Source organism: Podarcis tiliguerta (genome assembly GCF_965153285.1).
Source record: "Podarcis tiliguerta genome assembly, chromosome: 2".
Lineage (NCBI taxonomy): Eukaryota > Metazoa > Chordata > Lepidosauria > Squamata > Lacertidae > Podarcis > Podarcis tiliguerta.
Window position 1 is genome coordinate 98,214,644 of NC_139535.1, and position 23,783 is coordinate 98,238,426.

Here is a 23,783-nt window from a genome sequence, read left to right on the forward strand (position 1 = left end):
GAAGGTATGATAGCTTCGTAATATAAGATGGAATAGTTTTATTGAATATAGCAAAATTAAATGATTGTGGCCACATGTAATAATAAATCAGTTTGTAATGCAATTCAGAACAGATACAAATAGTTTTCAATATAAATCAGTAGTTTTTCAGTTCTTCAGCAGGACAGTGCCCTCTCTTTGGTGGTAGAGCCAGTGTGGTGTAGGGTTTAGAGTGTCGGACTAGGACCTGGGAGACCTGGGTTCAAATCCCGACTCAGGCATGAAACTCACTAGGTGACCTTGGGCCAGTCATTGCCTCTCAGCCTAACCTACCTCGCAGGGTTGTTGTAGGGATTAAGGAAGGGGGGGAGGGAACCATGTACGCCACCTTAAATTCCTTGGATGTGGGGAAGGTGGGATAGAAATGCAATAAATAAATATTTGATAATGATGAAACAGTACAAATAAATTAGTAGTATGCGATTTATGTAAGCTTATAATATTGCAATTAACTATAGTTTTAAATTTAAAAGATGCTGCACGAATTAAGTATATGCCCATATTTGTTGTTTTTTTTTAATGGTTTGGGACCACACTAACTGAAGACCACTTGTACCTGCCTAGCCTTTATGATCAGTCACTGAGGTCCTCTTCTCAGCAGTAAGAGATGTTAGGTTAACAGACTACCAGGGACAGAGCCTTTTCAGAAGTCATTGGCATTTGTAGACCAGGGATTAAATCTCCTTCTCTAACCGTATAAAATCCACACGCCGCTCTGGAGGATTTTTATTTATCTTATTTGGGCTTCCCTTTCTCTCCGGCACCAATGTATCTGTCTTTCCTTCTTTGAGCTGCTCTCTACTTACTATATAGCTTTGTTACTAAATAAGACCTATTCTTATTTGATCTGTGTTCATTCATCACTTACTGGTGTTTTGGCTGCTGTACTTCAGTCCAGGAAGTTCTGGGCTTCCCGGAGGCATCTTGTTGGTGAGAACAGAATACTAGACTCGATGGGCATCCAACAGGGTTTTTCTTACATTCTTACATTTCTGTGATGTGCATAAGCCGTTCAGCTCTGTTCATCCCAATCCAAAACTGCTGAAGAGCAGAAATCTGGTTAGGCTAATCTGGTTAGGCTTGGTGCCATTTTCCGTGTTTGACATGTGTTTTAATGTGTTTTGCAGATCAAAGTCTACACTCAACTTAAGATCTCAGGTCTTTATCCATCTGCATACTGGTGTGGACAGGCGCTAGTTGACATTCCTTTATTTTATATTATTCTCCTCCTCATGATGGGTAGCTTATTTGTATTTCACCATGGAGTTTATTTTTTCCCTGAAAAGTTTATTGCTGTGGTAAGTCTTGCTTAATTTCAAATAAATTTCCTGTATTTTACTCATTCTTTGTTGTTGTTGTTGTTGTTATTAACCCACTTCTCAAAGGTAGAGACAAAATCAAAAATACCTAAATCTTAATTCCTACTAAAATAGAAAACAATGATACCACTTAGCCCCTCATACTGGTTTCACTATGGCAGTGAAAATCCAGCACAGATGCAAACATCTGAGCGCTTCCCAAACATTCAGTTTTTGTACTGTCTTGGTATGCAGGTGCTATAAACATAAGAATTATTTTCATCTCTTTTTTTCCTGGCTCATGGCTTTTAAGTATTTGTATGCCATTTCCAATCCAACATAGCAAATTGTGTCTGAAAATGGCAGTAGAGATACAACAGTGCAGCTGTGAATTTACTTTCTAGTAGCTACTCCCATTAGGGTATGGGCTGCTGCTTTCTTCATGCAGATTCATGGGCAATTTTGAGCAAAGCGCATATTTTTACTAATAAAAAGTAAGAACATCATCAGTGTACGCCAGCATGGTGTAGTGGTTAAGAGCGGTGGACTCGTAATCTGGTGAACCGGGTTCGCTTCCCCGCTCCTCCACATGCAGCTGCTGGGTGACCTTGGGCTAGTCACACTTCTCTGAAGTCTCTCAGCCTCAGTCACCTCACAGAGTTTTTGTTGTGGGGGAGGAAGGGAAAGGAGATTGTTAGCCGCTTTGAGACTCCTTAGGGTAGTGATAAAGCGGGATATCAAATCCAAACTCTTCTTCTTCTCCTTCCCCTGTTTCCCTTATCAAGCGGCTGTAGTACAAATGTGACCAGCCATTTTTGTTAAAAAGTGGTCTGTGTTTTCCTTTATCACATGGATCCCAAATCCTTCCCTCCTTCTGAAATCTCCATGTGCAGACTATAATCCCGAGTAGCCTGCAAGACCAGTCCTGGACAGGAGCAGGGCTATTGGCTTAAGGTCCGTGAGGGAAACATGAACAAAATAACAGAAGGGGGAACTTAAAGGACGCCATTGAGCCCTGTAGGGATTCCTTGCTCAGGGGTTTAGGGGAGCAGGGAGTGCCTTAGTTTCTTAACTGCTGTTACCTGTTTCCACCTCGGAACATGTTTTAATTAACACTAATAACTTTCCTTTCCTTACAGATTTTTTGCCTCATTGGCTACGTACCATCAGTAGTTCTGTTCAATTATGTTGTCTCCTTCACCTTTAAAACGATTCAAAACACCAAAGAATTTTGGTCATTCATTTTTTCAGTGGTAAGTTTAATGGCTGTGTTGAAGTTGCCTTTCCTGCTTACCATAATTTTGCAATGAGTATTGTATCAGTTACATTTCCCCCCCCCCCCCAGTAATTTGGATGTGGCCCAGTCCTGCAAGCACACAAACCCTGTTTAGGCGCTTGGTAGCCTTGGCTACCAAATGCAGGATAGGACTACCAAGAACACATGGAGCGGCCATGTCCTCTGGATGATGACACCGGCCATGCCTTCCCTCCCCAATCTCATAGCTATGCACACACGGTTCCCTCCATGAGAACGGGAAGCCAGTTGTTGAAAGTCCAAGTCTTTATTTTAATTTCTTTTCCCTTTCAGGCAGCCTTGGTTTGTTCTGTTGTCATCGAAATAGCGTTTTTTATGGTGTACTACACAACAGCGGCCGTCCTTCACACCTGTTTTTCTGTCTTCATTCCAATCTATCCCCTTATTGGGTGCCTCATTTCTTTTATAAAGGTAAGTTTTCAAGGAACTGAAATAAGGATATGTTCTGCTTGTGTTGTGACCTAGGGGAGGGAATATATTAAACTGCAATGTGAGTGCAGGATAAAGACATATCCAGTAGTATTATGTGGGTTAGCTCCTTCCTCTGATACCCACTACAAAATAAGGGTAGACCTTTTTCAAAGAGCATCATGGAGGTTGCCTGGGCAAGAGGAACGGTGTGAAGAGGGGCAGTTTCTCCTTTCACTGACAGGAAGAGTGGAAGAGGAAACTTACTGAGGCAATATCCCCAACCATAGCAGCCTCTGAAGTAAGAGACTGGCATTGTATTAATGTATGCAGTACTACCAGTCTTATTATATGCTTGTGAAACATGGATCACTTATAAATGCCACCTCCAACTCCTCGAAAGATTCCATCAACGGTGTCCCCAAAAATTTTTACACATCACTTGGGAAGACAGGCGAACTAATATCAGTGTACTGGAAAAAGCAGAGAACACCAGTGTTGAAGCAATGATTCTTCAACATCAACTTTGTTGGACTGGTCATGTTGTGCGGATGCCTGATGATCTTCCAAAGCAACTACTCTATTCCGAACTTGAAAATGGAAAGCGTAATGCTGGTGGTCAACAAAAGAGGTTTAAAGACTGTCTCAAGGCAAATCTTAAAAAATATAGTATAAACACTGACAACTGGGAAACACTGGCCTGCGAGCGCTCCAGTTGGAGAACAGCCTTTACCAAAGGTGTCATGGGCTTTGATGACACTCAAACTCAGGACGCAAGGGAGAAATGTGCTAAGAGGAAGGCACGCTTGGCAAATCCACACCGTGATCAACTCCTGCCCGGAAACCAATGTCCCCACTTTGGAAGGACATGTGGATCCAGAATTGGCCTCATTGTTAAAACCATGTTTATGGAAGACAATCTTACTCAGCTACGATTGACCGCTGAAGAAGAAGAAGAAGAAGAAGAAGAAGAATCGTGCATTTTAGTCACAGGCAATTATGGGAGCTCCCTTTTACCGTGTCATTTTTAAGCATCATGAAAACTTTGATAATATTTATCTTTGAAATATTCTTGTTATATTTTAAAAGGAGGGGAAGCATTTAAACAGCATGGTTACAATCCAGAAGAGACATCCCATTGGAATAAACTGGTATTTCTAGTTTATGGTATCTTTAATAGTGGTATTAACTGTATTGATTCACTATAATTCAGAAGAAAAATTTTATCACTCTTTGGGAAAGCATGCAGATTTTCTGAATTGCAGTGTTAAAATTAAAATTGGCATCATCTGCAAAATACATTGAAAAGAGTTGTATGAATAACTATTTGTTATCTTGTTAGATAGCCCGGAAACTTGATAACAAGATGGAAAGGAATTCAGAAAGATTACTGGTTTCAGTAGTAGCGGTAAGCATGCTGTTTTTCTTTTGCTATTCGGGGGATCGGCTATTTGGTTACATTTTGGAGAGTAATTATTGTTACTGTTTATCATTTGTGCAAACCCATCATATTATTGTGTGCTTAACTTTTTTTGTTTTTATTTACATGCAGTATTCTAACATCAAGTAGTATAGTTTCACCTTTTCAATCAGGGCATGTGGTGCTTGTTCCAGACAACCCTGGAAGTCAGTGTGCTTTGCCCATAGATTACTTGGGTTTTTGTAAGATCCCAGTTGAACTATTGCAATGCTTTATAAAGTGGGATTTCTTGAAAAAGCATTCAGAAATTTGGACTAGTGTAGACTGTGGCAGATTATTAACTGGAATTCACCACAGGGAACATATTACCAGAATGCTGAATGATTTTCTTAAGACTTCCATTCAGTTTCCGGGTACCATTCAAAGTGTTAGTTTTAACTTTCAGTGGCGAGTCTAGAACTTTAATGGCCAACTTCTCTTATGTGAGAACTCTATAATTTAAGAGCTTCATCTGAGGCCCTACTTTGAGCGCCTCTGTCTTTAGAACTTAGGCAAGTGCCTGCAGAAGAGAAATAGCACCCCAATTATGTAGTTTCTTTTCTACACTGCAGTCGAACGCATTGTTATCTTTTAAAGTCTTGTGTGTCTGTCCTGATTGCCCATGCTTTACTAGAGCTCTTGATATTTATTATCTGGTCTTTACTTGGTTTCTTAATTGTCCGATTTTAATTCTGATTTTATGAGAATTTTTTTTTTTTTTACATAAAAAATTTAATCTACAGGTGGGTCCAGAAAGTGCAATGACAGAGTGAAAGATGCTTCATCAGAATAATTTTACTTTTACGGTGTTTTCCTAAGTACTCCTAGCATTTTCCATGCCTATAAAACTGAATGAAAAAGGCAAATCGCCCAGAATATTTATGCTACATTCTATATCGCCTTACTATCATTCAGATTGATACTATTTAAAAGTAGGAGATTGATACTATTTAAAAGTCACCACAGAGCCTGCAACCTTATCATAAAGGTTTGCACTAAATGTGTCTGCCTGTCAGTGCCATAGTCTCATAACCATACACAATACCATGGATTATAAATATAGGAGTACAGCAATTGGCATGCCCCATTCTATAAATTCATGTTTACGTTTCAGTAAACTTGCAGTTACAAATACAAATCAGCACAGGACCAAAGCTGTTTCAATTAATATACTTTTTTCCTTCCTTCAATTTAGCCTTATTTGCAATGTGTAATTTGGCTCTTCCTTCTACGATATCTTGAGGTGAAGTGTGGAGGCAAATCGTTGAGAGAAGACCCATTTTTCAGGTTGGTTTGTCTTTGAAGTAGCAGTATTCAGAACAGTGTGCACCAGCCAAAAGAATCAGCACAGATCGATGCAGAGGCTGAGATCCAAACCTGATTTCAGGATGATATTATTAGCTGTATTCGTATTAGTATTATTTGCACTTATTAGCCACTTTTCTTACAAAATACAGTGGTACCTCAGGTTACATATGCTTCAGGTTACAAACTCCGCTAACCTAGAAATAGTACCTCGGGTTAAGAACTTTGCTTCAGGGTGAGAACAGAAATCGCGCAGCAGCAGGAGGCCCCATTAGCTAAAGTGGTGCTTCAGGTTAAGAACAGTTTCAGGTTAAGAACGCACCTCCAGAACAAATTAAGTACTTAACCTGAGGTACCACTGTAGTTCAAAGATTAAAATCAATATAAAACCAAAGCAGAAAAAAACCCATTCATATGTATTAAAAGCCCTTTCATTTCTTGTGTTCATTGGATGCTGAACACAAGGTTTGAGTTCATGTGAGGAGGGGCGGTCCTTAAAGCATTGAGCCACATAAGGCTGGAAGCTTGATAGGCCCAAAACCAGCACTTTGAATTGAGCCCAGAAGCTAATTGGTAGCCAGTGTCATCATGCCGGAATTTTTATATGCTTGGACTGACTTGCTCCCATTCAGCTCCCAGCTGCAGTTTCGGAACTGTCTTCAAAGGCATCCCCCTCCCTATATAATGCATTGCAGTAACCTAACCTAGAGGTTACCAACGTAAACAACAGAATTTAGACTGTCCCGGTCAAGATAGGGGCACAGCTGGGCCAGCGGTCAAAGCAGATAGATAGCCCTTGGTGCCACTGAGGCCCCTTGAGCTTCAAGCAACAGTAATGGTTGCCAGAAGCTATGTAGCTGCTCCTCCAGGGGGAGTGTAACCCCATCCAGAGAAGGCCACATCCTCCTCATCTGGTCTAACATTTAACCCTAGCAGTCATGTCTGGATTAGGTTCCAGTTTATTGACTCTCATCCAGTCCATTACAGAGGTAAGACGTCAGTGCAGCACATTCACTGCTATGCCTGCAGATGTAAAGGAGTAGGGCTGGGTGTCACCAGCGTATTGCTCCCGGTGTACTGCAAAACTCCTGGTGACCCCACTCAGTGGTTTCATGTTGGTGTTAAGCAGCACGGGGGATAAAACTGAACCTTGCAGAACCCCACACTGAAGGCTCCATGGAGCTGGACAGTTGACTCCCCGAGCACCATCCTCAGCTGTTGCTCCTCTTCAAGCCAGTAGTAGATGAATCACAGAATCTCGGCACTTGGGGACCCTCTTCTGTTGCTTACTGCCAGTTCTGCCGCAGTGATGCATCGGATAGGGACATACCAGCAGGGTTGCATGTATGGAACTTTCCATATTATGGACTGGCCTGTTGAGCTGATGGCATTACAGTGGTACCTCCGGTTGCAGACGGGATCTGTTCCGGAGGTCCGGCCGGATCCCGAGGCTTTCGCAATCGGAGGACCGCTTCTGCACATGCGCGCGCAGCAAAACCCAGTAAAATACTTCCGGGTTTGCCGCGTTCGTGTCCCGAAGTTTGCGTAAACAGAGGTACTACTGTATTTCTGTTAGTGCTATGTATCCAGAGGTCCCATGAGCAGAGTTTAACATATTTTCCTACCTTCAGAACTCCCGTGAAAGTGAAGCCTTGGAAGTTCCCAGATGTGCCACATAATGAAGATGAGGATGAAGATGTTATGGCTGAGAGGTTGAGGGTTAAGGAGATGACAACCTGCCAGAGCTGTGAGGAGGTAAGTCTTTCCCTTCAGTGAAAAATCACACTCCCTAGTTTGCACCCAATGATGTGCTAAGATTTAGGGAAGCTGGAAGTCTTTCTCCTGGCCGCACAGGAGGAAGACAGGTGAGTGAGGAGTAGATGAGCCTGAGGCTTCTGCTTAACCTCAGGCTCACGTTTGTGCCTTAGGCTCGTGTGTTCCTGCACATCACATTTAACCAAGGTTTGCTAATCCTCACTTCAGTGAGCTAATTCACCCCAATATTGTTTTCTGCTGATTTTGGTGATGGTGATGTAAAGAACAGAAATTAAATTAGACACAGCACCGGGGGGATGGAGCTCAGTGCTCGGATGAATTGTTTTTAAATTTTTTTTGCATTATATAATCTCATTCAGTATTCAACTCTATCATCTTTTGTTTTATTAGAAACCAGCAGTTTTGGTCAGTAATTTGCATAAAGAGTACGATGAAAAGAAAGATTTTCTTCTTGGAAGGAAAATAAAGAAAGTGGCAACAAACCATGTCTCTCTTTGCGTAAAAAAAGGTTTGAGTTAAATTGTTTACTACGGAATCAATACTCTTTTTTTAGAAAATACAACACACCCTCTTGTGAGGCACAACTGCAGGTGCTCTTTCTTTTTATTTCAGGGGAAATTCTGGGACTGTTGGGCCCCAATGGAGCTGGGAAGAGCACACTCATTAATATATTGGTGGGAGAAGTCGAACCAACTTCAGGCCAGGTATTGAAATGCAACCTAAGCTGTCTGCTCACTCTTCCTTCTGAGTTTTATTGTGTTCACCATTACAGGAGTTCTCTTTTAATTAAAAAGTTTCATAGCTCAGGCACTGGTCCCTATTTCTAGATTGAAGAAACTGATATCTCTTACCGAATCTACATACAGTTTACGGTTTGATTTCAGAATGAATTGTCCATGCAGCACTCTGCTCACGCCACACCCTGCATTGAGTCGCTTAAGAGCAGTAGCTCCAACGCCAGTCTTCCTACTGCCACAACAGCAGTGTGGCTCACTAGGAAGCATGATCTGACACACCAGCCAGCCAGAACAAAAAGCGTACAGAAAGAGAGAGAGAGAGAGAGAGAGAGAGATTGTGATGGGCTGACAGAGAAAGAAGGGGGATTGTCAGAGAGCATGGGGTGTGTGAAGTGTCCTTTTCTTCAGAAGCTCAGTGTGCTGATGCTGGTACAGCTGTTGGTTTTCATTTGCGCTGAAAAGGGCCATACAAAACTGAAATGGTTGAGCTGAACAAAACAGTGTTACGAGTTACAAACAGACTCACGCTCATCTTGATTCTGACAACATTCCAGTAGAAACTAAAGATAGGAAAAATGGGTTCCCCTCGTGCATATAACACTTTATAAAGTCAGAAATAGGCTCGTAGGAGGGTTGGAACCTGCCCAGCTTCCATAGGATTATCATTTATCAGTAAGATAAAAACTCTTCAGATAGTATTTCTTGCCATTGTTTTAATTTAGCTGTTCCTATCGTTCAGTATTTCCTTGCAAACTTTATGTAGGAATTTTAAAACCATAGACTGTGTAGTTTATTTTTATATACACCATATTGGAATGCTAATTATTAATCTGTATAGAAATGTTTTAAATTAATACATTAACAATAATAATGACAACAACAAGGTGAAAATGTTAACTAAGGATTGGTATCTCCACAGGTGCTGATGGGAGATTATTCCTTAGGTGAGAATAATGAGGATAACTCCATGAGATTTGTGGGATACTGTCCTCAGACAAACCCCCTCTGGCCTGATATTACATTGCAGGAGCATTTTGAAATTTATGGTGCTATCAAAGGAATGAATGAAAGCGACATGAATGAAGTCATAAAATGGTAAATATTTTATTTTGAACACTTGTTGTACAGTAGTCTATCCCCCCCCCTCCCCTTCCTTGGGTATGGGTATCTTACTTAATTGCAAAGTATAAAAGCTTTAATTGATGGTGATCAAATTGTACTTGTAAAACTTAGCATGTCCCTTTAAAATGCAGCTTTCAAGTATTAAAATGGTACATACAATATTTAACAGAAGTGTTTCCTTTACACTTGACAAATGGCTCAAAAGGGAGATAAACCCAGAAAGAAACAAGATTTAGGAACCTCAGAGTGGTGCTTATAAGTAGCAAATACATACCAGGAACTGCTCTAAGTTTTAAGATATTGGACAGTTCACAGGGGGGTGGCAGGGGAAAAGGATTCTCTGCTAAATCCATCTTCCATGCCCTTCTTTCTTTATTGGACAGTTTTCACCAGGCACTGTTTGTTTTACTACTTTTGTCCAGGTAAATCACATAAATCTCACTAGCACACTGAAAAAGATATAATGAGCGTATAATGAATTTATTGATGTTCTCTCGTGTAGGCTTTTTAGAATGCTTAATACTGTAGTGACACCCCTTTCTAGACTACAAAAATGTTGGCCATGTGGTTTTCTGCAGCGTTTCCAGTGCACTTGACTTCAAGGAACATCTTCAGAAAAGGACAAAGAAACTTGGAGCAGGAATCAAACGGAAGGTATTTTATTGTTTTAAAACGTTGCATTTCTAATTCAGGCTACATGGAATAAACGGGCATTTGACTATATGAGCACCCCCTGTTCAAACTGATGTAAACAAGCAGCCCTCTGCCTTGATTCTTCTCAAACTCCATTCTCTGCCTGCCTCTTCCCCAACAAAAATAAAACCTCACCTTGCAAGAAGCGGACATGGTAGCAAGTGGAGGAGAGCTCAATTGAGAATGAAAAATGCCTGTCTCCCTAGGTGATCATCCATCAGATGGGTAGATACTGACATCTATTGTCCAAAGGCAGAAAATGCAGAATTGAGGAAGTAGATTGCCTCTCAATGTACAGAACCTCCTGTCCATTCATGAGATTTTCATGTCATAGTGCCTCTTTCCCCCTCCCTCAACCCTGAGCCCTTTCAGTCACAGTACAGTGGTACCTTGGTTCTCAAACTTAATCCGTTCCGGAAGTCTGTTCCAAAACCAAACCGTTCCAAAACCAAGGCGTGCTTTCCCATAGAAAGTATTGCAAAATGAATTAATCCGTTCCAGACTTTTAAAAACAATCTCTAAAACAGCAATTTAACATGAATTTTACTGTCTAATGAGACCATTGATGCATAAAATGAAAGCAATAATCAATGTACTGTACTATAAAATCAATAAGACAGTATTGTAGATGATAAAATAAAATAAAAAAATATTTCCTGCACTGATGATAGTCATTGTTTGGATGGGAGGCTTTTATCTATTTCTGCAGTCACACAATCAATCAGTCAATCAATCAATCATCAATCAATCAATCAATCAATCAGTAGCTGAAATGGGTTCCACACAGTCACAAAAACAAATTAACTGAAAAATCCTCAAAAACAAAAATGCAAAATAACTTAAGGAATCCATTCTTAAGGAAATCAGCCCTGAGTGCTCATTGGAAGGACAGATCGTGAAGCTGAGGCTCCAATACTTTGGCCACCTTATGAGAAGAGAAGACTCACTGGAAAAGACCCTGATGTTGGGAAAGATGGAGGGCACAAGGAGAAGGGGACGACAGAGGATGAGATGGTTAGACAGTGTTCTCGAAGCTACAAACATGAATCTGACCAAACTGCGGGTGGCAGTGGAAGACAGGAGGGCCTGGCGTGCTCTGGTCCATGGGGTCACGAAGAGTCAGACACGACTGAACGACTAAACAACAACAACAAAATAACTAGCAAAAACAAAAGCACCAGACTTAATCCATTCTGGAAGTCTGTTTGACTTCCAAAATGTTCGAAAACCAATGTGCAGCTTCTGATTGGTGCAGGTGCCCTGGAAACAATAGCCGACAACCGCATTGGGCGTTTGGCTTCCAAAAATCGTTCGAAAACCGGAACACTTGCTTCTGGGTTTTCAGAGTTTGTGAACCAAAGCGTTTGAGAACCAATACATTTGAAAACCAAGGTATCACTGTGTAGTGGTTGTTTGCTTTTTAGTTAACCTTCCTTCCATCTTCCTTTCTGTGAGTGGTGTGTCAGCTCCTGGCAATTTATGCTGGGTTTCTTGGTGGCATTCTTATCTATTTAATCTCCAGTATTTGCAATTCCACATGCACAGCAACGTTTTTCTCCCTTGCCAGCTTCCCCCCTCCAAAGTAGGCCTTTTTTCTCTGAGACTCTTTTCTCTTACTTTTCCATGTCACTTGATTCCTCCTTTAAACAAAAAAACAAACCCAATCTGTCTTTCCTACTTTCTTCTTCTACTCTCCTCCCAGTGGCAGGCTGAATGGGTTGGAGCCCTCCTCTACCTACCACCAACTTCAGCTCCCCCAAAATGAGACTCTCCTCCCCCCCCCCCCCATTTTGGGGGAAGAGGCAATAGCCAGAAAGATTGCCATTGCACCCTCTGGCATTAAATCAAATGCTTGGAGATCCCCTTTGAGGGTTTCCAAGTGTTTGCACACTTTGAGGATTAACGTCAATGTAGTTTCAGCGTGTGCACATGTTTTCTTCATCTGTAGAGCACACGGCCATCAAATTAATCTTTCTTTCCTACCCTCTTGTTTTAGCTATGTTTTGCCTTAAGTATGCTTGGTAACCCTCGTATTACTCTACTAGATGAGCCATCTACTGGTATGGACCCCAAAGCAAAGCAACATATGTGGTGAGTAACACCAAACGACATGGAGAATGTGTTTTGGAATGGAATATCATGGCTTTTTATTTAGAATTACATCTCACCCCTTACTGCATCACTTTCAATGCAACTAGCAAAACCTGGACTAATCATCTGAAAAATCAGCACAGTGAACAAACATTGACAGCAGGAACATAATATAGTTGCAACACATAACACTGATTCTATTATTATTATTATTATTACTATTATTACTATTATTACTATTATTACTATTATTGCTGCTGCTGCTGCCTCCCCCACCCCCAGAATGCCCAGGGTAATTTTGGACAAAGTAGGTGGCAGCTATTTTAAGGAACCTCAGCTACCTCTGCCACCTCAGAACCAGCAAACAGTTGAGAAATGTAGATATTATGCTACCCACAGTAAACTCCAATCTCTTAAGAACCCTCCTGCTGATTATCAAGAACTTTCAACTCCACAGTACCAGAAAAGGGCGTTTTGTGCCATTTTTTCCACATACCCCAATGAAAGGATTTATCAGAGTATTGTGTAAATTGTAACCTATGGCCAGTGCACCGGACCTACCAGTCATCCCTGGAGAATGGGCACAAAAATACTTGGATATGGAGAAACTATTGGGGTGTGAGAGAGATTTGTATTTCATTGCATCTCCAGCTGATGGACTTTATAACCATTATATGCTATTCCATAGAGGAATACTAAAAAAGTGAACCATTTGCAGGTTAGCCACTCCACTTTTCCACTGTTTATTACATCTGACAGGAAAGCAATTCGTGCAGCTTTTAAAAATAAAGAGAGAGCAGCCATTCTGACAACTCACTATATGGAAGAAGCAGAGGCTGTATGTGATCGTGTTGCAATCTTGGTGTCTGGAAAATTAAGGTACCTCCTCCACATCTTTGGGATATCTTGAATAAAAGCATATTGGGCTTTTGCATTAAAATAATGTGAAGGGTTTTGACATTAAGTTCCCCTTTGTCTGCCTGCCTGCCTTTTCTTCCCCTTCCCCTCCCCTCTGCCCAAAGATGCATTGGTACAGTTCAACATCTCAAGAGTAAATTTGGCAGAGGATATTTCTTAGAAATGAAACTGAGACATGTGCCGCTTACAGAGAAGAAGGAGTACCTTCAGAGGGAGATTCTGCGCATCTTTCCAAATGGAAGTTACCAGGAAAGGTAAAAAAGCAAGTCGTGTAAGAGTTCTGGGTATTAAACTAGACAAAAAGAAGCTTGATTTCCCCCAACACCCCAAAGTGCACAACATGGGGAGGGAGGATGAAAAGCGAGGATTCATTGGTCAGCTGGCAACACACCTGGCAACACAGAACTTAGCCCACAGGTTGGTCACAACAAATGCCTGACTTCCAGCTGGTCAGCTCTACAGCAGGTAGCCTTGGGAAGGGATCTTGGAAATAGATTAGAGTGGGAATTTCTCTCCTCTGGTCTTCTCCTGAGCCATAAATTGGGCCCTGATGCAGGTTTAGGCCAGTATTTTCTTGCCTATCCTCCTACTTACATTTGGACACTCATTATTGCAAATATTGCTTGTTACTGTAAATACAGTTATGTGTTTGTTATAGACCCAAAGTAGACTGTGGTTGATGTGGCTGGCAGAAAAGTTTGCTTGGGTCCCTGACAGGCAGCTAAGATCTGCTTGTTATGTTTGGTTTTCTCTTTGCAAATCACTTTGATTGGTACTTTTCTTTGTAGGACCCTCAACTGGCTGTGTTACAAGTAAGTTGATAGAACAGATAAAAGCTGCAGTCTGATCCAAAACAACAGCCTGTTCAGGCGTATTACAACATTTTATGCTTAATTCCAGTAACATTACTTAAGCCACTGGTGGCTTTCATTTCTGCTTAGTTGTTGCTGAATGCACTGATGCCTGTTTTATCTTTGTTGCAGTTTTGAATCTATTTTGGCTTACAAAATCCCAAAGGAAGATGTCCACTCACTTGCATTATCGTTTTCTAAACTGGAGGAAGGTGAAGTAACAATTTACTAAGTAGAACCTCCATCTGATTCTCAGTTTTCTATCCAAACCAACTGTTAACCTGAATTCATCTTAACCTGAATTCACCACCCCCATCATCACGTCTCTTAGAATCACAATTCTCTCTGTAAATAATATATTCCCTTATCCAAACCCCTGGTCAGTGGATATGTTGCCTTCCTGATTTGCCTTCCTGAGACACATTGAAGTCTGTTAACTTTTAGAGCATTTAAAGAGGTACAGGATTTCCTCTTGATGCATTAACTTGTTGTCTCCTCACAGCCATACACTATGCTTGACTAGTGCTTGCATCCTTAAACATTAAAGTCTTCTGGAAGCTCCTAATGTGCAGAAGAGGTACCTTGATTCTCAAACTTAATCCATTCCGGGAGTCTGTTAGACTCCCGAAACCGTTTGAAAACCAGAACACTTACTTCCAGGTTTGCATTGTTTGGGAGTTTTGTTCGACAACAAAGCTGTTCAAGAACCAAGGTACCACTGTATACTGTACTGCAATGCACACAGTGGCTTTCCTGGTCACTGGAATCTTAGGGAACAGCAGGGTACATGTACCCCAATGTGTCTGTATATGCGGGAGCCAGAAACTGCTAAGAGTTTTAGGATGTGCACATCTTAATGCTTATGACCTTCAGATTAATCAGTGTTTTCTATTTTTACTGATGTTGAGAGACAGGTTTCATTTTAAAATGCATGTCCATGTAAAGTAATTTTTGATGTATAATTAATTACTGTTGAGGAGTAAGGAGTTCTTTCTATCACTTTTAACAGCAAAACATGCGTTTGATGTTGAAGAGTACAGCTTCTCTCAAGCAACACTTGAACAGGTAATTTAAACAGACTTTTTCAAAAATATAATGCAGCGTTCCACAGAACATAGTTTCACAGTTTTCAAATTTATATTTGGTAAAATCAATTGTTCGCTTCTGTAAGCTAGCTATATTTACAGAAAACATGGTCACAGAAAACATTCACACCTCTGATATCTGGCCATGATTTTATTATAGCTTTCCAAGTTCACAAAAGTTTTGTAAATTAACATGACGCATAATTTTTGGACCAAACTATGGCTTAGCACAAATGTGCAAATGTTTGGGTTCTGGGAGCAAATATCGTTGCCGCAACACTCCTGCTTCTTCTCTACTAACTAAAGCTAAGTCATTCTTTGGCTCAGTGATACATCTAAACGCGGGCTTGTGGTTTGCAACCAAAGTTTTAGTCTTGGTTTACTGCTTATGGAGATTTCAAACTCTCTATTAACTTGGGCTACCATTTTGCCTGCAAAATTCTCACATGCATTGTGGTTGTCATTTAACATATTCATGAAGCTCTTACTTGTTTTAGGTATTTGTGGAACTCGCAAAAGAGCAAGAGGAGGAAGACAGTGGTTTTGGAACACTAAACAGCACACTTTGGTGGGAACGAGCGCAGGAGAGAGTGGTTTTCTGATCTGGTCCGCGTTGTAGAATTTTACCTGTTTCATTCTTCAACCTTTTTTTAAAGGACTGTTCCCCCCCCCCCCCCCCGTCTTTGTTTCCTCCCTTTGGAATGTGTATGAGCACAGTGAATCGGAAACATATTCCCAAACAATTCTAAGTATAAATAACACTGATTTCACCTAAAAATGCAAAATGGAGCCTATTCACCTTCTTTGCCTTACATACATCAACATTATAAATGTCTTTTATCTATGACTTGCTCTTTTTATGTGAAATGTTTTGTAGCCATGGCAGAAAGAGGGCAGATTAGAATTTAATTTTTTGGGTGCAATATATGCTTTCTACTCTAGAATTTCATATACCAAATTTCATCAGTCAGTACAAGTATGTGGTATCCTCTTTAGCAGAAGACAACTACAGATTTTTAAATTTTATGATTACAAGGCATTTAAATGTGATGCAGTTCATGAACCTTGATTTCAAGAACCACCTCTGAAGTTGTAGGGAGAACATTTTGCGACACCACTGAGCAATCTACAGTATAGTAATCGGTTTATATGGATATTTTTCAGAGGAGATTTTTGCTAAAGACCATACTGACATGGTTCCGGTTCAACCTGGTAACTCCTGTCAGTTTGCACACATTTTTATGTAAGCTAAATCATAAGAGAAAGCAGTTCCCTAGACTAGCAGGTATTATTCAGGTGGCTCAAAGCTCAGGTACACCTCAATTTGTAATAAACCACATAATAGAATACTTAGCATTTATTTAATCTTCTTCAAACTTCTGGGGAAATTCATATTGGAATTTTCTTTGTATGTTAAAGTGCTCAAGTTGATCTTACTGTGTGCAACCCAAAGTAAGGAAATCTGCCCTGGGACAGGAACATTGGCAGTTCTGGCATCACAAACTCCCATTTCATACAACCCCCATTGTATCATGGCTGAGAAAAGGGGAGCAAGAGCACCAGAAGGCACAAGGGCACGTCCATGATAACCCCACCCACAGCAGCAAATTCAGACACAGCTCCCAGCAGCAAAGGCTGATCCACCCAGTACACACATGACCAGACAACACATGACACTCACACTCACTGTGATACTGTAAATACCCTTAGCACCAGCAGTGCTGCAGCTGGGTGGAAAGCAACACCTTGTCATTTCCACTTCAGGTCCGTAAACGCAGCACTCACACCACTGAAACACACGACAACAGGCAGATCATTTTTTTTAAAGCCCTTTATTGCTACGATGGAAGCAGCTACACAGTCAAACAATCAACACCTTGTCATTTCCACTTCAGGTCCGTAAACGCAGCACTCACACCACCGAAACACACAACAACAGGCAGATCATTTTTTTTAAAGCCCTTTATTGCTACGATGGAACCAGCTACACAGTCAAACAAAATATCTCTGTGCACCTTGTTGGGGATCCCCCTAGAATGATATGTGTCCATGTTGGCTCTTACATCTGCAACCTGAGCGGAGTAGCAGAAGTTTATTTCATTTACATTTGTATCACAAAAATATATATATCAAAGCGGTTTACAGCAATAAAAACATAAAATGGGGCCTGTGGTCATCCATGGGTGGGCTGGCTCTTTTGTTGCAGGGGGCTCGGTCGTTTGCTTACAAAGACATGCTCCCTTTTTCTGGACTAGCTTTGCTGGGCGAGGTGGCTGTGTGAAGTCCTCTCCAACCCGGTTACCATTTTTTAGTGGCGTTTCCTGCTGGGTCCTGTTATCTGTAGAGCTGCTGCTAAAGAGCCTGATTGGGATGGAAGCCCAAGAGTAGTGTTAGCTTTGCCCCATGAGCTGTAGAGGTAAAGTTTGAACAAAGTGCCTTCTGTTTATGTTCTGTGCAAAATACCCTTTCACCAGAACCCCCCACCCCCTCAAGTTCCAAGTCCACAGCCAGAAGCATAGCCTCATGCCGTTTTACCTGTTCTGACATTCTGAGTAGGGTTTGGCACATCACAGGTTTGTATCCAATGTACTGCAGTGGTTGGCTGTCTGGTTCTGCCACATGGATGAGAGAGGGAGGGAGAGCAAACTGGGAAGTCTGGTTTTGACACATCCGGTTGTGTCTTACTGGATTTCCCTTCCACCAGACCTTTTGGTGGGATTTGCCAGGTTGTGAGGGTGTGGCCAGCAGGAATGGGGTCTGGTCAGATGTGGAACTGTGTCTGTCCCTAACCACACCCATTCTTCACCAAAGCACCCCATCTGTGTGCTTTTTACCAGGTCAATTACCAGCAATTATGTCTTCTGCCCTCTCCATGGCCAAGGAGACACTTTTCTGACAGCTTGGATCCTCTCTGCCAGTACAGGGCCCCAGTACTGCCACATCCAAACCCAAACCCATTTAACTGAAGCTATGCACTATTTGAGTTAGAATCTACATTGTCAGTTTGCAAATTGCAATGATTTTTTAAAGCAAGTCGTGCATCAGAATTAATGACTGGTGCATTTATGATCTAGCCCCCATCTCCAAGCCCCTTTCCTTTTGTGTTGTATGGGCTAAATACCAGCCACAGGATCTTATAGCACTGCAGGTCAGTTGAGCATAATCAGCATTTCACTAGTTTAGAAGAGAGATTTATTGGGTCAGGTCCCAGAAATATATTGCACTTTAAGGCTGTGTAGGATTACATTATAAACCACTCTGAACAACCACATACTAGTCAACAAAATCCAAATACATGTACATAAAGTGTAGTATATGGCTGCCAGATATATAAATTGTTTGTTCTGAATGGTAAGTCTAAATTGTGTCACTGTTGCAAGTTGCACAGAAGCCTATACTGCATGCACACAAGTACATTTAAATAGTTTAAAGAAATAGGTTTCTTTCACGTTTACAAATGCAGATTGTGAAAACCAAATAGCTAAATCTATTTGTACATTCCTTAATAGCCTATAGCATGTTGAATTGTTGCATCATTGTGGTTATTTCTGTTGAGAGTTTCAACACATTAAGATCTACCACTTTTTGCAGGCAAACTTTTCTGTGTTCAGTTTTCAAGGTCTTTCCTTGACAGTGAAATTGTAGCCACGCACACCACAACCTTGTATTTATTGTGATGTTGATGATGATAACTATGGAAAAACATAACGAAGCTGTTCCGGTATCACTGGGAAGTAATAAAGATCTATGTTTCGTATAGCCATACTTGAATGTAATCAATTTATTATTGTGATATAAAGAGAATTCTTCAAAAATGATAAAGAGGAGATCACATTAGCACACCCCTAGTGTAAGCTGAATTCCATGCAAAGGCCTAAAATATCTGTACTTAATTAAAGAATGTTAACCTTTGACTAAGCACTATAGTATGAAAGTTAAATGCCGGATTCTAGCAGACTTACTGTTGCTTCAGCATGTACTCTTACAAAAAGTCAATTTTTCCATTAGGTTCTAGAGACTTGCTGTTGCTACTTCGATTCTGACTTTGCTAAATGCACAGAAGAAACGCTAAACTAAGATGTGGAAAAATATGTGTATATATGACAAATGATCCTCCAAAATCTTGTTCCTATAAAATCATGTTATTTTTGATGTTGGAAGGCTGTTTCTCAAGCACAATTTTCGCTCGCAGGATTTGTCATGCCTTCCTGTTTGAAGAAAATTGGGAGAAGGGTTTTTTACACAAGTCAAAGTTATGCTGCTATTGTTTTAGGGGGCTCCGTACTTTAAAAGGATGGTTGAGATACCACAAACTGGTTGTTGCTGACTGGTTGGTATTTTAACCAGGCAGATTTCCCCCAGAAGGGGTAAATCTGGATTGAATGGGGGAAAATGCTGGTGGGCATTTTGATGTCAAGGACTATCATTGTGGGGGTGTTTTAAATACGCTTCAAAAGTATGGTCTGTATGCAGCCTAGGAAAGCTTCGTCACTCCCAAATTTACAAAAGAGGTATGTAAGCAAAGACATGTTTCTGAGCAAGACTCTCTTAAATGAGACTTTGGGGGCTTTTAAGAATTGGTTTAATCTTCCACTGCACTAGATATGTAGCTTTGGTTCTCTACGATTATCTTGAACTTGAAATTGGTAGCAAGGAGGTGAAGACCAGAGTGCAAATTGCTTAGCCTGCAGAGGTATGAACAGCTGTTCTAATGTTAGGGATGTGAAAGGGGAAAGTCAGATTTGAGGGGAGAGAAATAAGTTGAAGGGCAGGCGTTGCCTATTCTAAAGCAAAGATGTCTTCCTTAAAGGGCTATTTGCAAGTTGCAAAATGAGCTTTAGCTAACGACAGCTTAGTGTCTCACGTAAATCAACTACATTTCTTCTTCCACACCAGGCTTTCTCCTTTACTGGGGACCTGTGCCCCGGGCAAGGCAGCAGGGGGCGAGTGGACACTCCTTTGCCAATTCCTATGGAGACACCTATAAGGATAGAACAGATTGGGGGAAGAAAAATAGTACAAAGGAAACAAAATCGATTTCCAGGACTTCTTACTACATGAACAGTGAGCTGCAAATGAATTATCTGACAAGGAAATGCTTTTAAGTGGGAGTTGGTTTGGGAGAGTTGGTCTTGGGGAGGGTGGGGGGTTCCCAAAGATGAAAGAGAATGTAGAGGCGATTTAGATGGCACTGATTCAGCAATGAGTAGTGCAAAAATGTTGAGTGCAAGAAGAGGACTGTGTGCACATTTCGGATGTAGTTCTTTAATCTTGATGGATGCTAATGGGTGACTAAGTACCCACGGTGGCTATTCCGGTGGGCACGCTGTTACAATTTAAAGATTTGAATAATTTATTTGAATTATAATGCTAACAGCGCTGAAGCACTTTAGTGCCAGCAGCTGGAAGCAGAGTAGGAGGAAACTGAAGATGAGGACTAACACAGGACTTGGGTATAACAAGCTGCACTTGAATGCTTACAGCTTCCATAAATCTGCTCTCATACATATACATTCCAGTGTTACCAACAGCCTGTTTGCTGGCATTGGATGCCCCCAGCTTTCCTGCTGAGGGACACCGGAAGGAATGGCATCAGACAAGAGCAGACAATTTAAACAGCTCTGGCTGCTTACCCTCACAAACCTCATGCCATCTGAGAGAGGAACTGACAGGTGTCTGAAGGGTTTTCCCCAAATATGTTCCCCTCCCTATGCCTGCACCCCAAGACAGTTTTGATAGAAAAGAGAACTGAAAATACAAGGTGGTGTAAAAGAAAACAAAGCACCCAGCTGGCACTTAGAAGGTAAAACTCCACACTGGGTGTTCACCTCATACTGGCTCCCTCTAGGCTCTAAATCTAAGTGGTCCAGAAAGAAGTCTCCCCTCTGGTCTGCCTTGGTTGGCCCATCCACAGACCAACCAGGGATGAGCTAATATGGCTGCGAGCAGAGACTGCAAGTGATAGGGTAGCCGGGTCACAGAACTGAGTGACCCCAGCCACACTGACCCATATCTGTCTTCCATCCTCCTGCTCCCTTCTCTGGAGGGCAGGGGACTTTCCTTCTGCTAGCATTAAAGCATTTGTTGTTACTTGTGTTTGCAAAACTCTCAAAACTATCAGCAGCTCACCGCTACTGGAACCTTGTCTGTCTTAAAGCACTTTTTGTATCTGGCCTTCCTGCCATGACTGAAGTGTTTGAATTATGTAATCAATAATATTAAAATGGTCGGTAAATCATACTGTTGACTGCTTTATGGGGAAATCAGAAGCTGGGTCAGACCAAATGTCTATATAATTCAGTAGTTTGTTCTCACAATGACCAGCCAGATGCCAATGGGAAGCCCAGAAGCCTAAGAGCACTTCACTGCTTGTGATTTGTTAGGAACTTGGTATTCAGAAGTAATATAGTAAAAATACTTTGGCCATCTCATGAGAAAAGAAGACTCCCTAGAAAAGACCCTGATGTTGGGAAAGGTTGAGGGCACAAGGAGAAGGGGATGACAGAGGGTGAGATGGTTGGATAGTGTTCTCGAAGATACCAGCATGAAGCTACCAGCATGTGGGAGGCAGTGGAAGACAGGAGTGCCTGGCGTGCTCTGGTCCATGGGGTCATGAAGAGTCGGACACGACTAAACAACAACAACATCTGGCTGGGTTTTAGTGTTAATATAGCCATCATAACTAATAATATGTATAGCTAAGTTACTGGAGAAATATAGCTAAGGTAATTTGGCCTTCATAAGGTATAATCATGGACAGGATCCATTTTTAAAGCCATCTGAGTTGGTGTTCCAACGTGTCATGTTATGGAAGCAAATTTCATAGTTTGAGGATGCACTGTGTTAAGTACCACTTTTCTGCTTCCCATAGATGCCTGGTTGGTCACACTGAGAATGAAATGCTGGATTGTTGGGCCAATGGCTAGATACAGCAGACTCTTACGTACTTGTTTATTTTTGTCTGTCTAGTTCCAAATGTCTTGAGATGCATTTGGTATTGTGTTTTTTGAGCCGTTGTGCCCCTGCCCTTGAATGCTGTGTCAAATCATTTTTGAAACTGCCAGGGGTCTTTTCAGAAGCAATGCCAAACAACGCAGGACTTGCTGTTCAAAGCTGCATGCACGGAGCATAATATTGCCTCAAACCTCCAAACAGTTACCTGATGACTTTTATTTAACTCTACACATTTGGGATTACAGTACTCCTCCTGAACGCAAGAACCCACTTTACATAAATTGCGAATCTAAATTTTCTTCTCGTTATCAGTAATCAATTATCAGTTCTCCTCACCCTCCCTCCTGCACCTCTTGTTTACGGCAAAGAGGCTGTATCCTAAGGAACCTTGCTTCAGAGTAACATGCCCTCCAACACTTCTCGGTTGAAAATAGGGGCATCCGATTCCATAATGATAATTTTAATATTTATACCCCACACATCTTACTGGGTTGCCCCAGCCACTCTGGGTTACTTCCAACGTATTTAAAAAATATAATACAGTAAACATTAAAAAAACAACACCTATACAGGATTGCCTTCAGATGGCTTGGGGGGGGGGTCAAATAACTCCATACACTCAGACATTTCTCCAGTGAAAATAGGACTTCTAAAGGAAAAGTGGGACACTTCGGAATCAAATCAGAAGCTGGGCCGGCTTCTCTAAATCAGGGGTGTCCCTGGAAAATAGGGAGGGTCTGGAATAAATCAAATGAATCCGCGAAGTTAATTTTCATGGGCGTAGCTGGGATTTTTGTTGGGGGGGGGACAGCCGAGGTTTCTGGGAAATCACGGGTAAAAATAACAAAAATAACATTAACAACAAGAAAATGACATTAACGGGCGGGACATGCTTCTGCTGGGTGAAGGCAGAAAGTCAAGTTAATTAAGTACCCCTTGGTTAATTTGCACACACATTGGAGCGGGGAGGGCAGAACCTCAGTTGATTGAGAACCTCAGTTAATTGAATAGCCCTTGGCTACGGCCCATGGTTAATTTGCTTATTGGCCGCAGTGCACACAGAGAGACGAAGACGGCAAAGCGAGGAAAGATGCTGGCCGGTCTTTGCCTCTGATTTGGCGGCTCTACCGACGACTTAGTGCAGCTAAGGCTCCCCCCCGCCGCCGCCGCCCCAAGGACAGGTGAGTTCGGCTCCCTGGTCCCCTCACCAAAGGCGCAGGTGAGTGAAGAAGGGCGGCGCCGGGCGCCGGCGGGAAGCAGCTGTCGCTCCCGCGTTCCCCTCCCTCCCTCCCGCCGCTCGGGGACTGGAGAGACGCCGCCGCCGCCGCTCGCTGCTCGGCCGGGAGCCTGCGGCCTGACGCAAAGGCCTTCTTCCCACCCGGAGGCAGCAGCTGCGCGCGCAGGCCGGGAGCGGTGGCACGGGAAGGAAACCGCCGTGAGGAGGAGCGACGCTGCGGTGAGGCGAAGGGAGGGATGCTGGAAGCGTCGAGTTGGAAGGGGTACTCCGAGGGGTCATCTAGCCCAACCCCGTTTGCAAAGCAAAGGGTTCTCAGCTAAAGCATCCGTGAGGGGAAAGCAAGCGAGGGAAGGCAGGATACGTTAGTGTGGGGTAATAATAATAACAGTAATTAAAATTGTTGTACTGACTTGGTGACCCCAACCACTCTGGTGATAAAAGGGAGGAGGGGCTTTTGTGTTTTTTGGAGGGGGGGACGCATGGGCGTAGCCAGGA

The 23,783-nt window shown here is 42.0% G+C and overlaps 2 protein-coding genes and 1 long non-coding RNA gene across 22 annotated transcripts in view; 2 read left to right on the forward strand and 1 right to left on the reverse strand.

The window, feature by feature from the left end:
• The window catches only part of ABCA5 (ATP binding cassette subfamily A member 5), a 57,098-nt gene extending 38,236 nt beyond the window's left edge, over nucleotides 1–18,862 (forward strand). For all 7 annotated transcript variants that reach the window (XM_083427240.1, XM_083427245.1, XM_083427242.1 and 4 more), the window contains 16 exons: nucleotides 1,167–1,337; nucleotides 2,477–2,590; nucleotides 2,926–3,063; nucleotides 4,403–4,468; nucleotides 5,715–5,806; nucleotides 7,456–7,579; nucleotides 7,991–8,108; nucleotides 8,213–8,304; nucleotides 9,257–9,432; nucleotides 10,038–10,113; nucleotides 12,149–12,243; nucleotides 13,003–13,122; nucleotides 13,266–13,415; nucleotides 14,145–14,224; nucleotides 15,022–15,077; nucleotides 15,595–18,862. In XM_083427240.1, coding sequence (XP_083283366.1) covers nucleotides 1,167–1,337; nucleotides 2,477–2,590; nucleotides 2,926–3,063; nucleotides 4,403–4,468; nucleotides 5,715–5,806; nucleotides 7,456–7,579; nucleotides 7,991–8,108; nucleotides 8,213–8,304; nucleotides 9,257–9,432; nucleotides 10,038–10,113; nucleotides 12,149–12,243; nucleotides 13,003–13,122; nucleotides 13,266–13,415; nucleotides 14,145–14,224; nucleotides 15,022–15,077; nucleotides 15,595–15,699 — 1,773 coding nt within the window. In that variant the 3' untranslated portion in view covers nucleotides 15,700–18,862. The remainder of the gene's footprint in view (nucleotides 1–1,166; nucleotides 1,338–2,476; nucleotides 2,591–2,925; nucleotides 3,064–4,402; nucleotides 4,469–5,714; nucleotides 5,807–7,455; nucleotides 7,580–7,990; nucleotides 8,109–8,212; nucleotides 8,305–9,256; nucleotides 9,433–10,037; nucleotides 10,114–12,148; nucleotides 12,244–13,002; nucleotides 13,123–13,265; nucleotides 13,416–14,144; nucleotides 14,225–15,021; nucleotides 15,078–15,594) is intronic.
• LOC310671714 lies at nucleotides 15,771–23,337 on the reverse strand. The gene is made up of 2 exons (XR_014508096.1): nucleotides 23,260–23,337; nucleotides 15,771–20,078 (listed from the first exon to the last, which is right to left on the reverse strand). It is a non-coding gene; the product is annotated as an uncharacterized lncRNA (long non-coding RNA).
• Nucleotides 22,651–23,783, forward strand: part of LOC310671378 (cholesterol transporter ABCA5-like) — a 52,511-nt gene continuing 51,378 nt past the window's right edge. For 5 of the 14 annotated variants that reach the window (XM_083427247.1, XM_083427253.1, XM_083427249.1 and 2 more), the window contains exon 1: nucleotides 23,514–23,660. The gene's annotated coding sequence lies outside the window, so the exon portion shown is untranslated. Of the gene's footprint in view, nucleotides 23,233–23,289; nucleotides 23,661–23,783 lie in introns of those variants that run through there. The other 9 variants (XM_083427257.1, XM_083427251.1, XM_083427261.1 and 6 more) reach the window with 5 other exon arrangements.